Source organism: Oncorhynchus tshawytscha, unplaced genomic scaffold (genome assembly GCF_018296145.1).
Source record: "Oncorhynchus tshawytscha isolate Ot180627B unplaced genomic scaffold, Otsh_v2.0 Un_contig_1432_pilon_pilon, whole genome shotgun sequence".
NCBI lineage: Eukaryota > Metazoa > Chordata > Actinopteri > Salmoniformes > Salmonidae > Oncorhynchus > Oncorhynchus tshawytscha.
In genome coordinates, this window is record NW_024609775.1 from 243,951 (window position 1) to 258,438 (window position 14,488).

Below are 14,488 nucleotides of genomic sequence, written 5' to 3' on the forward strand. Positions count from 1 at the left end.
ATACTTTACTTCAGTAATACTTCAGTAATACTTTACTGATACTTCAGTGATACTTTAGTTCAGTAATACCTCAGTAATACTTTACTGATACTTCAGTGATACTTTAGTTCAGTAATACCTCAGTAATACTCTACTGATACTTCAGTGATACTTTAGTTCAGTAATACCTCAGTAATACTTTACTGATACTTCAGTGATACTTTAGTTCAGTAATACCTCAGTAATACTCTACTGATACTTCAGTGATACTTTAGTTCAGTAATACCTCAGTAATACTCTACTGATACTTCAGTGATACTTTAGTTCAGTAATACCTCAGTAATACTTTACTGATACTTCAGTGATACTTTAGTTCAGTAATACTTCAGTAATACTTTACTGATACTTCAGTGATACTTTAGTTCAGTAATACCTCCTCAGTAGTGATACTTTAGTTCAGTAATACCTCAGTAATACTCTACTGATACTTCAGTGATACTTTAGTTCAGTAATACTTCAGTAATACTTTTGTTGTGTACAAATGCATGTTTTGGAATCATGTTTTTCTGTATATTTTAATGATTATTTTTCTCTGTCATTTAGGTCATTATTGTGGAGTCACTGCGATCTTGTTGATCCATCCTCAGTTTTCTCCCATCACAGCCATTGAACTCTGTAGCTGTTTTAAAATCACCATTGGCCTCATCATCCCTAAACAGTTTCCTTCCTGTCCTGCAGCTTAGTTCAGAAGATCAACCGTATCTTTCATGTGGTTTAATACATCATCCACAGCATAATTAATAACTTGACTACAGTTAAAGAGATATTCAATGTCTGATTTGTTATTGTTACCCATCTACCAATCACTGGCCTTCTTCATAAAGCTTCCGAAAAGCTCCCTGGTCTTTGTAGTTGTATCTGTGCTTGGAATTCAATATTTGACTCAGGCCCCTTACATGCAACTTATAATGTGATTTTGAATTGTAGTCCCAGACTCCCAGACTACAATTGTAGTAGTCTCCTCTACATCGCTGTCTGTCTTCTGGTCTGTTCCTGTTCTGACTGGAGTTATTCCTGTGGTAGATTTCCCCGGTGGCCTCATTGGGCGGATGCGTGCTCTGCTCTCTTCTCTATGCTACAGTAGATAACTTCACTTCCCTCAGATCTTCCCTCTCACAGCCATTAGATAAAGTGCTATTCGTTTTGGCGGCGTAGTGATACGTTAACTGGGATGAATTCACTAGTGCGATTTGTTTTCAAAATGTCCTCAGGACTTATCTCTACGGTGATATTCAGCGTCTGTGGTTTCTCTGTTTCGACTGATGCAGCCAGGACGATAATGAATGTGATGACTCCCGGGTTTTGAGTTGGAGCTTAGAGATTTCACCCCCCACCCCCCACCCCCCTCCATCCCTCCCTCTGACATTTTCCCAGGTCAGGAAAGATGCTCAGAGAGCAGCAACCCTTTTATCAAGTGCCCTTGCGTTGAGACACAGAGAGTGTAAAGACGTACAGCCGCTATGCTTCTACGGGAAATATGTTTATCTTTCATAGAAAGTGAGTGAGAGTAACACAACTGTCCAGGAAGCAACACAGAACAACATGATCACTATACAGTGAGAGGAGAAGGACTTGGCCGTACTGCAGAGCCATGAACAACATTTGACCCGTAGCCGTGAATGTCTTAAACAGAACTAATGTTGGATTTGAAATGCAACACGTCATGGTGGCTCTACTGGGTTTGAAGCCTAGGTTAACCTAATCTGTTATAAACATTAAAGTACATTTAGCATTTGATGTAAATGTATGTGTTATCCTGATAATCCTGATGTTTGAGCAGCTGCCTGGCTGTTGAGAGAGATATCAGAGATGAGAGAGAGATGAGAGAGCGAGATGAGAGAGATGAGATGCTACTGCTTCTGATGGATTTAACACCCTGAGAGAGAGAGTTGCCATGAGAAAAGGGCAACCAGTGAAGAACACACACCATTGTAAATACAACCCATATCTATGCTTATTTATTTTATCTTGTGTCCTTAACCATTTGTACATTGTTAAAACACTGTATATATATATATATATATATATATGACATTTGTAATGTCTTTATTGTTTTGAAACTTCTGTATGTGTAATGTTTACTGTTAATTTGTATTGTTTATTTCACTTTATATATTCACTTTATATATTATCTACCTCACTTGCTTTGGCAATGTTAACACATGTTTCCCATGGAGAGAGGAGAGAGGGAGAGAGGGAGAGAGGGAGAGAGAGAGAGAGGGAGAGAGAGAGAGAGAGAGAGGAGAGAGAGAGAGGGAGAGAGAGAGAGAGAGAGAGAGAGAGAGAGAGAGAGAGAGAGAGAGAGAGAGAGAGAGAGAGAGAGAGAGAGAGAGAGAGAGAGAGACATTTAACACCCTTCCTACAGGACACAGATTCCATGTGTGCGTAGGCTTACTTGTGATTATCTTCCTTCGCTGGCTCCAGTTGTAAGCTCCACCACATCATGCTAGGGCGCTAGCTGCTGTCTGATACACCCTGGCTAGGTCTCAAATGGCACCCTATTCCCTACATAGTGCACTACTTTTAACCAGAGCCCAATAGTGAATGGGGTTCCATTTGGGACGGGACTCCAGCATAACGCTTTGAGCCTCGTGATGAAAAGCCACAGTGTTGGCACGGCAGCCATCTAAATCAACATACAAAGATAGAGCCATGCTTCATCCAGGACAAGGATTCCTTCAGTAGTACTGAGACAGTGGGTGTGTCCTAAATGGCTCCCTTTTCCCTATGTTGTCCATAGGGCTCTGGTGATAGGGCATAGGGTGTTGTTTGGGACACACCCCCCTTTTAATGCCTTTTAATATGCACGCAGAACCCTGATGATTTATCCAGTTTTTTTTTCTCTCACAAATTGTACCCTATTCCCTATATAGTGCACTACTTTTGACCTGAACCCTATGAGACATGGTCGAAAGTAGTGCACTATATTGAAAATAGAGTGTCATTTGGGAAGCAGACCCAGAACTGAAATATGACATGTTGATATCGTACGGCTTATTTTCTGTAGTATTCTGTCAAGCTACATCAACCCCATGACTGACTATATGAATATACCAACTCATTAACTTATTATACTTATTAACTAAACTTCTACTGTCACTAGCATGTGTTGGCCTCTCTTTGAAATGATCCCCTGCTCATAGGTCGAACCCTCATCATCATTATTCTGGGACTAAACCTTTCTCCCTTTGATGGTGGGAACAGAGAGAGAGAGAGAGAGAGAGAGAGAGAGAGAGAGAGAGCAGTTAGGTAGAGAGTAATTCTCTGTTCTCAATTAGTAATTCTCTGTCTCTCTCTCTCTCTCTCTCTCTGTCTGTCACTGTCTCTTTCTCTGTCTGTCTCTCTGTCTCTCGCCTTCCTGTCTCTCTCTCTCTCTCTGTTCTCTCTGTCTCTCTCTCTCTCTCTCTGTCTGTCACTGTCTCTTTCTCTTTGTCTCTCTCTCTCTCTCTCTCTCTTTCTCCAGGTTGTCCTGTGGCTATCAAGAGAGTGGGCAGGAACAAGAGGATCTCTCTGGCAGCTGCCGCCATGACAGCCTTGGAATCAAACCCCTCCAGACTCCAAGGGCCTTCGCCCTCCTCCTGCTCTCCCTCGTTCATCCATCCCCTCCGCCTGTTCCAACTGTCACCTATCAAGATCCCCTTTCGCCTGTCTCCACCTGGCCCAGGTAAACAAACTCCTGTGATGCCTGGCTGAAATGCACCCCATTCCTGCATTTAACCACGGCTCACAGAGCTCTGGTCTAAAGTAATGCACTAAATAGGGAGTTGTGTGCCATGTTATAAGTTGTGCACTAATAGGGAATAGGGGGCCATTTCAGATACAACCTCTGTTTAGCTAATCCAGGATGTGTGTCTGCAGTCTGTTGATGTGTTTTAGGTTGGTGTTGTTTAAGGTCTGTGTCTATTGACCCAACTGCAGGGTTTTTTGGCATGATTATTACCAGCAGGTCTTTCACTAAGGCTGTTATGTCCAAACTGCAGGGTTTATTGGCATCATTATTACCAGCCGGTCTTTAACTAAGGCTGTTATGTCCAAACTGCAGGGTTTATTGGCATCATTATTACCAGCAGGTCTTTAACTAAGGCTGTTATGTCCAAACTGCAGGGTTTATTGGCATCATTATTACCAGCAGGTCTTTAACTAAGGCTGTTATGTCCAAACTGCAGGGTTTTTTGGCATCATTATTACCAGCAGGTCTTTAACTAAGGCTGTTATGTCCAAACTGCAGGGTTTATTGGCATCATTATTACCAGCAGGTCTTTAACTAAGGCTGTTATGTCCAAACTGCAGGGTTTATTGGCATCATTATTACCAGCAGGTCTTTAACTAAGGCTGTTATGTCCAAACTGCAGGGTTTATTGGCATCATTATTACCAGCAGGTCTTTAACTAAGGCTGTTACTGTGTGTCCTAATTGGTGAATTGTAATTGCAAATATGAGGCATTATGTGAATGGGAACATTAAACAACTTTGTTTTCTATTGTATTTAATACAGAAACAACAGGCTTCTTTCTACATTGCATTTTATATAGTAGTTCATGGGAGAAAGGTTTTTATTTTTGCCAGCAGTATTAGGGTCATGGTTGATATATGAAGCATCCTCATCTTCAAATGCAGACTGTGGTGTATTTTGTATTCCAAGTAGCAATTAGCTAGTGGAACTTCCTGGGTGGAAAGGTTACTGTATAATGATCTGTTACTATCTGGGTTACTGTATAATGATCTGTTACTATCTGGGTTACTGTATAATGATCTGTTACTACCTGGACAGTTGGGTTACTGTATAATGATCTGTTACTACCTGGACAGTTGGGTTACTGGTTACTGTATAATGATCTGTTACTACCTGGACAGTTGGGTTACTGTATAATGATCTGTTACTACCTGGACAGTTGGGTTACTGTATAATGATATGTTACTACCTGGACAGTTGGGTTACTGGTTACTGTATAATGATCTGTTACTACCTGGACAGTTGGGTTACTGTATAATGATCTGTTACTACCTGGACAGTTGGGTTACTGTATAATGATCTGTTACTACCTGGACAGTTGGGTTACTGTATAATGATCTGTTACTACCTGGACAGTTGGGTTACTGTATAATGATCTGTTACTACCTGGACAGTTGGGTTACTGTATAATGATCTGTTACTACCTGGACAGTTGGGTTACTGTATAATGATCTGTTACTACCTGGACAGTTGGGTTACTGTATAATGATATGTTACTACCTGGACAGTTGGGTTACTGTATAATGATCTGTTACTACCTGGACAGTTGGGTTACTGTATAATGATATGTTACTACCTGGACAGTTGGGTTACTGGTTACTGTATAATGATCTGTTACTACCTGGACAGTTGGGTTACTGTATAATGATCTGTTACTACCTGGACAGTTGGGTTACTGTATAATGATCTGTTACTACCTGGACAGTTGGGTTACTGTATAATGATATGTTACTACCTGGACAGTTGGGTTACTGTATAATGATCTGTTACTACCTGGACAGTTGGGTTACTGTATAATGATATGTTACTACCTGGACAGTTGGGTTACTGTATAATGATCTGTTACTACCTGGACAGTTGGGTTACTGGTTACTGTATAATGATCTGTTACTACCTGGACAGTTGTTACTGGTTACTGTATAATGATCTGTTACTACCTGGACAGTTGGGTTACTGTATAATGATCTGTTACTACCTGGACAGTTGTTACTGGTTACTGTATAATGATATGTTACTACCTGGACAGTTGGGTTACTGTATAATGATCTGTTACTACCTGGACACTGTATAATGATCTGTTACTACCTGGACAGTTGGGTTACTGTATAATGATCTGTTACTACCTGGACAGTTGGGTTACTGGTTACTGTATAATGATCTGTTACTACCTGGACAGTTGGGTTACTGATCTGTTACTACCTGTTGGGTTATAATGATCTGTTACTACCTGGACAGTTGGGTTACTGTATAATGATCTGTTACTACCTGGACAGTTGTTACTGTATAATGATCTGTTACTACCTGGACAGTTGGGTTACTGTACCTAATGTATAATGATCTGTTACTACCTGGACAGTTGGGTTACTGTATAATGATCTGTTACTACCTGACAGTTGGGTTACTGTATAATGATCTGTTACTACCTGGACAGTTGGGTTACTGTATAATGATCTGTTACTACCTGGACAGTTGGGTTACTGGTTACTGTATAATGATCTGTTACTACCTGGACAGTTGGGTTACTGTATAATGATCTGTTACTACTGTATAATGATCTGTTACTACCTGGACAGTTGGGTTACTGTATAATGATCTGTTACTACCTGGACAGTTGGGGTATTGATCTGTTACTACCTGGACATAATGATCTGTTACTACCTGGACAGTTTGTATAATGATCTGTTACTGTATAATGATCTGTTACTACCTGGACAGTTGGGTTACTGGTTACTGTATAATGATCTGTTACTACCTGGACAGTTGGGTTACTGTATAATGATCTGTTACTACCTGGACAGTTGGGTTACTGTATAATGATCTGTTACTACCTGGACAGTTGGGTTACTGATCTGTTACTACCTGGACAGTTGTTACTGGTTACTGTATAATGATCTGTTAATGATCTGTTATCTACCTGGACAGTTGGGTTACTGGTTACTGGTACTACCCCTTCCTCTCCCTTCATTCTCTCCCTGTACCACCTCATTGTAAAGGATGAGGAGAGGGAATTTCATTTTGCTGAAGTGGACATGTTTAAATCAAGGGTCAACACACCATTATTGGATTCAGAAAATGAGTCTGGTACTGTAGGTAATTTACTGGTGGAACCAGACCATGTCTACCTCTGTCTCTGTTCTCTGTCTCTGTTCTCTGTTCTGTTATCTGTTATCTCTCTCTGTTCTCTGTTCTCTGTCTCTGTTCTCTGTCTCTGTTATCTGTTATCTCTCTCTGTTCTCTCTCTCTGTTCTCTCTGTTCTCTGTTCTCTCTGTTCTCTGTTCTCTGTCTCTGTTCTCTCTCTGTTCTCTCTCTCTGTTCTCTCTCTGTTCTCTCTGTTCTCTCTCTGTTCTCTCTCTCTGTTCTCTGTTATCTCTCTCTGTTCTCTGTTCTCTGTCTCTGTTCTCTGTCTCTGTTATCTGTTATCTCTCTCTGTCTCTCTCTGTTCTTCTCTCTGTTCTCTCTGTTCTCTGTTCTCTGTCTCTGTTTCTCTGTTCTCTCTCTCTGTTCTCTCTCTGTTCTCTCTCTGTTCTCTCTCTGTTTCTCTCTCTGTTCTCTCTCTCTGTTCTCTCTGTTCTCTGTTCTCTGTCTCTGTTCTCTCTCTGTTATCTCTCTCTGTTCTCTGTCTCTGTTCTCTGTCTCTGTTCTCTCTGTTCTCTGTTCTCTGTCTCTGTTCTCTCTCTGTTCTCTGTTCTATGTCTCTGTTCTCTGTCTCTGTTCTCTGTCTCTGTTCTCTCTCTGTTCTCTCTCTCTGTTCTCTCTCTCTGTTCTCTGTCTCTGTTCTCTGTCTCTGTTCTCTGTCTCTGTTCTCTCTCTGTTCTCTGTCTCTGTTCTCTCTCTCTGTTCTCTGTCTCTGTTCTCTCTGTTCTCTGTCTCTGTTCTCTCTGTTTTCTGTCTCTGTTCTCTGTCTCTGTTCTCTCTCTCTGTTCTTCTCTGTTATCTGTTCTCTCTCTGTTCTCTGTCTCTGTTTCTCTCTCTGTTTCTCTCTCTGTTCTCTCTCTCTGTTCTCTGTCTCTGTTTCTCTCTCTCTCTCTCTCTGTTCTCTGTCTCTGTTTTTCTCTCTCTGTTCTCTCTCTGTTCTCTGTCTCTGTGTCTCTCTCTGTTCTCTGTCTCTGTTCTCTGTCTCTGTTTCTCTCTCTGTTTTCTCTCTCTGTTTTTCTCTCTGTTCTCTGTCTCTGTTCTCTGTCTCTGTTCTCTGTCTCTGTTTTCTCTCTCTGTTTTCTCTCTCTGTTTTCTCTCTCTGTTCTCTCTCTCTGTTCTCTCTCTCTGTTCTCTGTCTCTGTTTCTCTCTCTGTTTCTCTCTCTGTTTGTCTCTCTGTTCTCTGTTCTCTGTTCTCTTCTGTTCTCTGTCTCTGTTCTCTGTCTCTGTTCTCTGTCTCTGTTTTCTCTCTCTGTTCTCTCTCTGTTCTTCTCTCTCTGTCTCTGTTCTCTGTCTCTGTTCTCTGTCTCTGTTTTCTCTGTCTCTCTCTCTGTTATCTCTCTCTGTTCTCTCTGTTCTCTGTTCTCTCTCTCTGTTCTCTGTCTCTGTTCTCTCTCTCTGTTCTCTCTCTGTCTGTCTCTCTGTTTCTCTGTCTCTGTTCTCTCTCTGTTCTCTCTCTGTTTTCTCTGTCTCTGTTCTCTCTCTCTCTTTCTGTCTCTGTTCTCTGTCTCTGTTCTCTCTGTCTCTCTGTTCTCTGTTCTCTCTCTCTTTCTCTCTCTGTTCTTCTCTCTGTTCTCTATCTCTGTTCTCTGTCTCTGTTCTCTGTTATCTCTCTGTTTCTCTCTCTGTTCTCTGTCTCTGTTCTCTCTCTGTCTCTCTGTTCTCTGTTCTCTGTTCTCTGTCTCTGTTCTCTGTCTCTGTTTTCTCTCTGTTCTCTGTCTCTGTCTCTCTGTCTCTGTTCTCTGTTCTCTGTTCTCTCTCTCTGTTCTCTCTCTCTGTTCTCTCTCTCTGTTCTCTTCTCTGTTCTCTCTCTCTGTTCTCTGTCTCTGTTTTCTCTCTCTGTTCTCTGTCTCTGTTTTGTTCTCTGTTCTGTCTCTGTCTCTCTGTTTCTCTCTCTGTTCTGTTCTCTGTTCTCTGTCTCTCTGTCTCTCTGTTCTTCTCTGTTCTCTCTGTTCTCTGTCTCTGTCTCTGTTTTCTCTCTCTGTTCTCTGTCTCTGTCTCTCTGTTCTCTGTTCTCTGTCTCTCTGTTCTCTCTCTCTGTTTTCTCTCTGTTCTCTCTCTCTCTGTTCTCTGTCTCTGTTCTCTGTCTCTGTTCTCTCTCTGTTGTTCTCTGTTCTCTGTCTCTGTTTCTGTCTCTGTTTTCTGTCTCTGTTTCTCTCTCTGTTCTCTGTCTCTGTTTTCTCTCTCTGTTCTCTGTCTCTGTTCTCTGTCTCTGTTTTCTGTGTGTTCTCTCTGTTCTCTGTCTCTGTTCTCTGTTCTCTCTGTTCTCTGTCTCTGTTCTCTGTCTCTGTTCTCTGTCTCTGTTCTCTCTCTCTGTTCTGTTCTGTCTTCTCTGTTTTCTGTCTCTGTTCTCTGTCTCTGTTTCTCTCTCTGTTCTGTCTCTGTTTTCTGTCTCTGTTCTCTGTCTCTGTTCTCTGTCTCTGTTCTCTGTTCTCTGTTCTCTGTCTCTCTCTGTTCTGTCTCTGTTCTCTCTCTGTTCTCTGTCTCTGTTCTCTGTCTCTGTTCTTCTCTCTGTTCTCTGTCTCTGTTTTCTGTCTCTGTTCTCTCTCTCTGTTCTCTGTTCTCTGTTCTCTGTCTCTCTTCTGTCTCTCTTCTCTGTCTCTGTTTCTCTCTCTGTTCTCTGTCTCTGTTCTCTCTCTCTGTTCTCTGTCTCTGTTCTCTCTCTCTGTTCTCTGTCTCTGTCTCTGTTTTCTGTCTCTGTTCTCTCTCTGTTCTCTGTCTCTGTTCTCTCTCTGTTCTCTGTCTCTGTTTTCTCTCTCTGTTTTCTGTCTCTGTTCTGTTCTCTGTTTTCTGTCTCTGTTTTCTGTCTCTGTTTCTGTCTCTCTCTCTCTCTGTTCTCTGTCTCTGTTCTTTCTCTGTTCTCTGTTTTCTCTCTCTGTTCTCTGTCTCTGTTCTCTGTCTCTGTCTCTGTTCTCTGTCTCTCTCTCTCTGTTCTCTGTCTCTGTTCTTCTCTGTTCTCTGTCTCTGTTTCTCTCTCTCTGTTTCTGTCTCTGTTTCTCTCTCTCTCTCTCTCTGTTCTCTGTTCTCTCTCTGTTCTCTGTCTCTGTTCTCTCTCTCTGTTCTCTCTCTCTGTTCTTCTCTCTCTGTTCTCTGTCTCTGTTCTCTCTCTGTTCTCTCTCTGTTCTCTCTCTCTTTCTCTCTCTGTTCTCTGTCTCTGTTTTCTCTCTGTTTCTCTCTCTGTTCTCTCTCTCTGTTCTCTGTTCTCTCTGTTCTCTCTGTTCTCTGTCTCTGTTCTCTGTCTCTGTCTCTGTTCTCTGTCTCTCTCTTCTCTGTTCTCTGTCTCTGTTCTCTCTCTCTGTTCTCTGTCTCTGTTCTCTCTGTTCTCTGTCTCTGTTCTCTCTCTCTCTCTGTCTCTGTTTCTCTCTCTGTTCTCTGTCTCTGTTCTCTCTCTCTGTTCTCTGTCTCTGTTCTCTCTCTGTTCTCTGTCTCTGTTCTCTCTCTCTGTTCTCTGTCTCTGTTCTCTCTGTTCTCTGTCTCTGTTCTCTGTCTCTGTTCTCTGTCTCTGTTCTCTCTCTGTTCTCTGTCTCTGTTCTCTGTCTCTGTTCTCTCTCTCTGTTCTCTGTCTCTGTTCTCTCTGTTCTCTGTCTCTGTTCTCTGTTCTCTCTCTCTGTTCTCTCTCTCTCTCTGTTCTCTCTCTCTCTGTTCTCTGTCTCTGTTCTCTCTCTCTGTCTCTCTGTTCTCTCTCTCTGTTCTCTGTCTCTCTGTTCTCTGTCTCTGTTCTTCTCTGTTCTCTGTCTCTCTCTCTCTGTTCTCTGTTCTCTCTGTCTCTCTCTCTGTTCTCTGTCTCTGTTCTCTGTTCTGTTCTCTCTGTTCTCTGTCTCTGTTCTCTGTCTCTGTTTCTGTTCTCTGTTTCTCTCTCTGTTCTCTGTCTCTGTTCTCTTCTCTGTTCTCTGTCTCTCTCTCTGTTTTCTGTCTCTGTTCTCTGTTCTCTGTCTCTGTTCTCTCTCTGTTCTCTGTCTCTGTTCTCTCTCTCTGTTATCTGTCTCTCTCTTCTCTGTCTCTCTGTTCTGTTCTCTGTTCTCTCTGTTCTCTCTCTGTTCTCTGTTCTCTCTCTGTTCTCTGTCTCTGTTTCTCTCTGTTTCTGTCTCTGTTCTCTCTGTCTCTGTCTCTCTCTCTGTTCTCTCTCTGTTCTCTGTCTCTGTTCTGTCTGTTCTCTGTTCTCTGTTCTCTGTTCTCTCTCTCTGTTCTCTGTCTCTCTGTTCTCTCTGTTCTCTCTCTGTTCTCTGTCTCTGTTCTCTCTCTGTTCTCTGTCTCTGTTCTCTCTCTGTTTCTCTGTTCTCTGTCTCTGTTATCTGTCTCTCTGTCTCTGTTCTCTGTTCTCTGTCTCTGTTCTCTTCTCTCTGTTCTCTGTCTCTGTTCTCTGTCTCTGTTCTCTCTCTGTTCTCTGTCTCTGTTATCTGTTCTCTGTTCTGTTCTCTCTCTCTGTTCTCTCTTCTCTTCTCTGTTCTCTCTCTGTTCTCTGTCTCTGTTCTCTGTCTCTGTTCTCTCTGTTTTCTGTCTCTGTTCTCTCTGTCTCTGTTTTCTGTCTCTGTCTCTGTTCTCTGTTCTCTGTTCTCTGTTATCTGTCTCTCTGTTCTGTTCTCTGTCTTCTCTGTCTCTTCTCTCTGTTATCTGTTCTCTGTTCTCTCTCTCTGTTCTCTGTCTCTGTTTTCTGTCTCTATCTGTTCTCTGTTCTCTCTCTGTTCTCTGTTATCTCTGTTTTCTCTCTCTGTTCTCTGTTCTCTCTCTCTGTTCTCTCTGTTCTCTGTTTCTCTCTGTTTTCTGTTATCTCACTCTGTTCTCTCTCTGTTCTCTGTTCTCTGTTCTTCTCTCTGTTATCTGTTCTCTGTTCTCTGTCTCTGTTCTCTGTCTCTGTTTTCTGTCTCTGTTCTCTCTGTCTCTGTTCTCTGTCTCTGTTTTCTCTCTCTGTTCTCTGTTCTGTTCTCTCTCTCTGTTCTCTGTTCTCTGTCTCTGTTCTCTGTCTCTGTCTCTGTCTCTCTCTGTCTCTGTCTCTCTGTTCTCTGTGTTTCTCTCTCTGTTCTCTGTCTCTCTGTTCTCTCTGTTCTCTGTCTCTGTTCTCTCTCTCTGTTTTTCTCTCTCTGTTCTCTGTCTATCTGTCTCTCTGTCTCTGTTTTCTCTCTCTGTTCTCTGTCTTCTCTGTTCTCTGTCTCTTCTCTCTCTCTGTCTCTTCTCTCTGTTCTGTTCTCTGTTCTCTGTCTCTGTTCTCTCTCTGTTCTGTTCTGTCTCTCTGTTCTCTCTCTCTGTCTGTCTCTGTTCTCTGTTCTCTCTCTCTGTTCTCTGTCTCTGTTCTCTCTCTGTTCTCTGTTTTCTCTCTGTTCTCTCTCTGTTTCTCTGTTCTCTGTTCTCTCTCTGTTCTCTGTCTCTGTTTCTCTGTTCTCTGTCTCTCTCTCTCTCTCTGTTCTCTGTCTCTGTTCTCTCTCTGTTCTCTGTCTCTGTCTCTCTCTGTTCTCTGTCTCTCTTCTCTGTCTCTGTTCTCTGTTTTCTGTCTCTGTTCTCTGTTCTCTGTCTCTGTTCTCTGTCTCTCTCTCTGTTCTCTGTCTCTGTTCTCTTCTCTCTCTCTGTTCTCTGTCTCTGTTCTCTCTCTGTTCTCTGTCTCTGTTCTCTCTCTGTTCTCTGTCTCTGTTCTCTGTCTCTGTTCTCTCTCTCTGTTCTCTGTCTCTGTTCTCTCTCTCTGTTCTCTCTCTGTTCTCTGTCTCTGTTCTCTCTGTTTTCTGTCTCTGTTCTCTCTCTCTGTTCTCTGTCTCTGTTCTCTGTCTCTGTTCTCTCTGTTTTCTGTCTCTGTTCTCTCTCTCTGTTATCTCTCTCTGTTCTCTGTCTCTGTTCTCTCTCTCTGTTCTCTGTCTCTGTTATCTCTCTCTGTTCTCTGTCTCTGTTATCTCTCTCTGTTTTCTGTCAAAAGTTCTCTGTCTCTGTTCTCTGTCTCTGTTCTCTCTGTTCTTCTCTGTTCTCTGTCTCTGTTCTTCTGTTTCTCTGTCTCTGTTCTCTCTCTGTTTTCTCTTCTTCTCTGTCTCTGTTATCTCTCTCTGTTCTCTGTTTTCTGTCTCTGTTCTCTGTCTCTGTTATCTCTCTCTGTTCTCTCTGTTATCTGTTCTCTGTTCTCTGTCTCTGTTATCTCTCTCTGTTATCTCTCTCTGTTCTCTCTGTTTTCTGTCTCTGTTCTCTCTCTCTGTTCTCTGTCTCTGTTCTCTCTGTTATCTGTTCTCTGTTCTCTCTCTCTGTTCTCTGTCTCTGTTCTCTCTCTCTGTTCTCTGTCTCTGTTCTCTCTGTTCTCTCTGTTCTCTCTCTCTGTTCTCTGTCTCTGTTCTCTCTCTCTGTTCTCTCTGTTCTCTCTCTCTGTTCTCTGTCTCTGTTTCTCTGTTCTCTCTGTTTTCTGTCTCTGTTTCTCTCTCTGTTCTCTGTCTCTCTCTCTCTCTGTTATCTGTTCTCTGTTCTCTCTCTGTTTCTCTCTCTGTTCTCTGTCTCTGTTCTCTGTTTTCTGTCTCTGTTCTCTGTCTCTGTTATCTGTTCTCTGTTCTCTCTCTGTTCTCTGTCTCTGTTCTCTGTCTCTGTTCTCTGTCTCTGTTATCTGTTCTCTGTTCTCTCTCTGTTCTCTGTCTCTGTTCTCTCTCTCTGTTCTCTGTTCTCTCTCTCTGTTCTCTCTCTGTTCTCTGTCTCTGTTCTCTCTGTTTTCTGTCTCTGTTCTCTGTCTCTGTTCTCTCTCTGTTATCTCTCTCTGTTCTCTGTCTCTGTTCTCTGTCTCTGTTCTCTCTCTCTGTTCTCTCTGTTTTCTGTCTCTGTTCTCTGTCTCTGTTATCTCTCTCTGTTCTCTCTCTGTTCTCTGTCTCTGTTCTCTGTCTCTGTTCTCTCTGTTCTCTGTCTCTGTTCTCTCTCTCTGTTCTCTCTCTCTGTTCTCTCTCTTTGTTCTCTGTTATCTCACTCTATCTCTCTCTCTTACATCAATTCAATTTCAATTTAATGGCTTTATTGACATGGGAAACATATGTTTACAATGTTAAATCAAGTGAAAGAGGTTAAAAAAATGACAGTAAACATTACACTGACAAAAGTTCCAAAAGAATAAAGACATTTAACATTAAATAAATAAACTTAAATATAATTTGTATTTACAATGCTGTTTGTTCTTCACTGTTGATCTTTCCTTGTGGCAACAGGTCACAAATCTTGCTGCTGTGATGGCACACTGTGGTATTTCACCCAGTAGATATGGGAGATTATCAAAACTGGGTTTGTTTTTCAATTCTTTGTGGGTCTGTGTAATCTGAGGGAAATATGTGCCTCTAATATGGTCATACATTGGTCAGGAGGTTAGGAAGTGCACCTCATTTTGTGGGCTGTGAACACATAGTCTGTCTTCTCTTGAGAGCCAGTTCTGAATGTGCATTCAGATGTCATAAATCAACACTGCAAAGCTGTCCCTGTCCTCTGCAGTGCCTTGATTGTATTACTGCTGATGATATCTGGAAATGTGCATGTACACCCTGGCCCATCTACTGTTGCCAGCCCCAATTCTGACTTGTGCTCTGATATCTGCTTCACTGATTTCTGCTCTCGTTAAAAGCCTGGGTTTTCTGCACGTCAACAC

General features: G+C 42.2%; 1 protein-coding gene across 4 annotated transcripts in view; it reads left to right on the top strand.

Moving 5' to 3' along the window:
* The window catches only part of LOC121845828 (transcription elongation regulator 1-like protein), a 218,637-nt gene that overhangs the window by 42,923 nt on the left and 161,226 nt on the right, over positions 1-14,488 (top strand). For all 4 annotated transcript variants that reach the window (XM_042317885.1, XM_042317884.1, XM_042317882.1 and 1 more), the window contains one exon: positions 3,503-3,703. In XM_042317885.1, the coding sequence (XP_042173819.1) occupies positions 3,503-3,703 (201 nt within the window). The remainder of the gene's footprint in view (positions 1-3,502; positions 3,704-14,488) is intronic.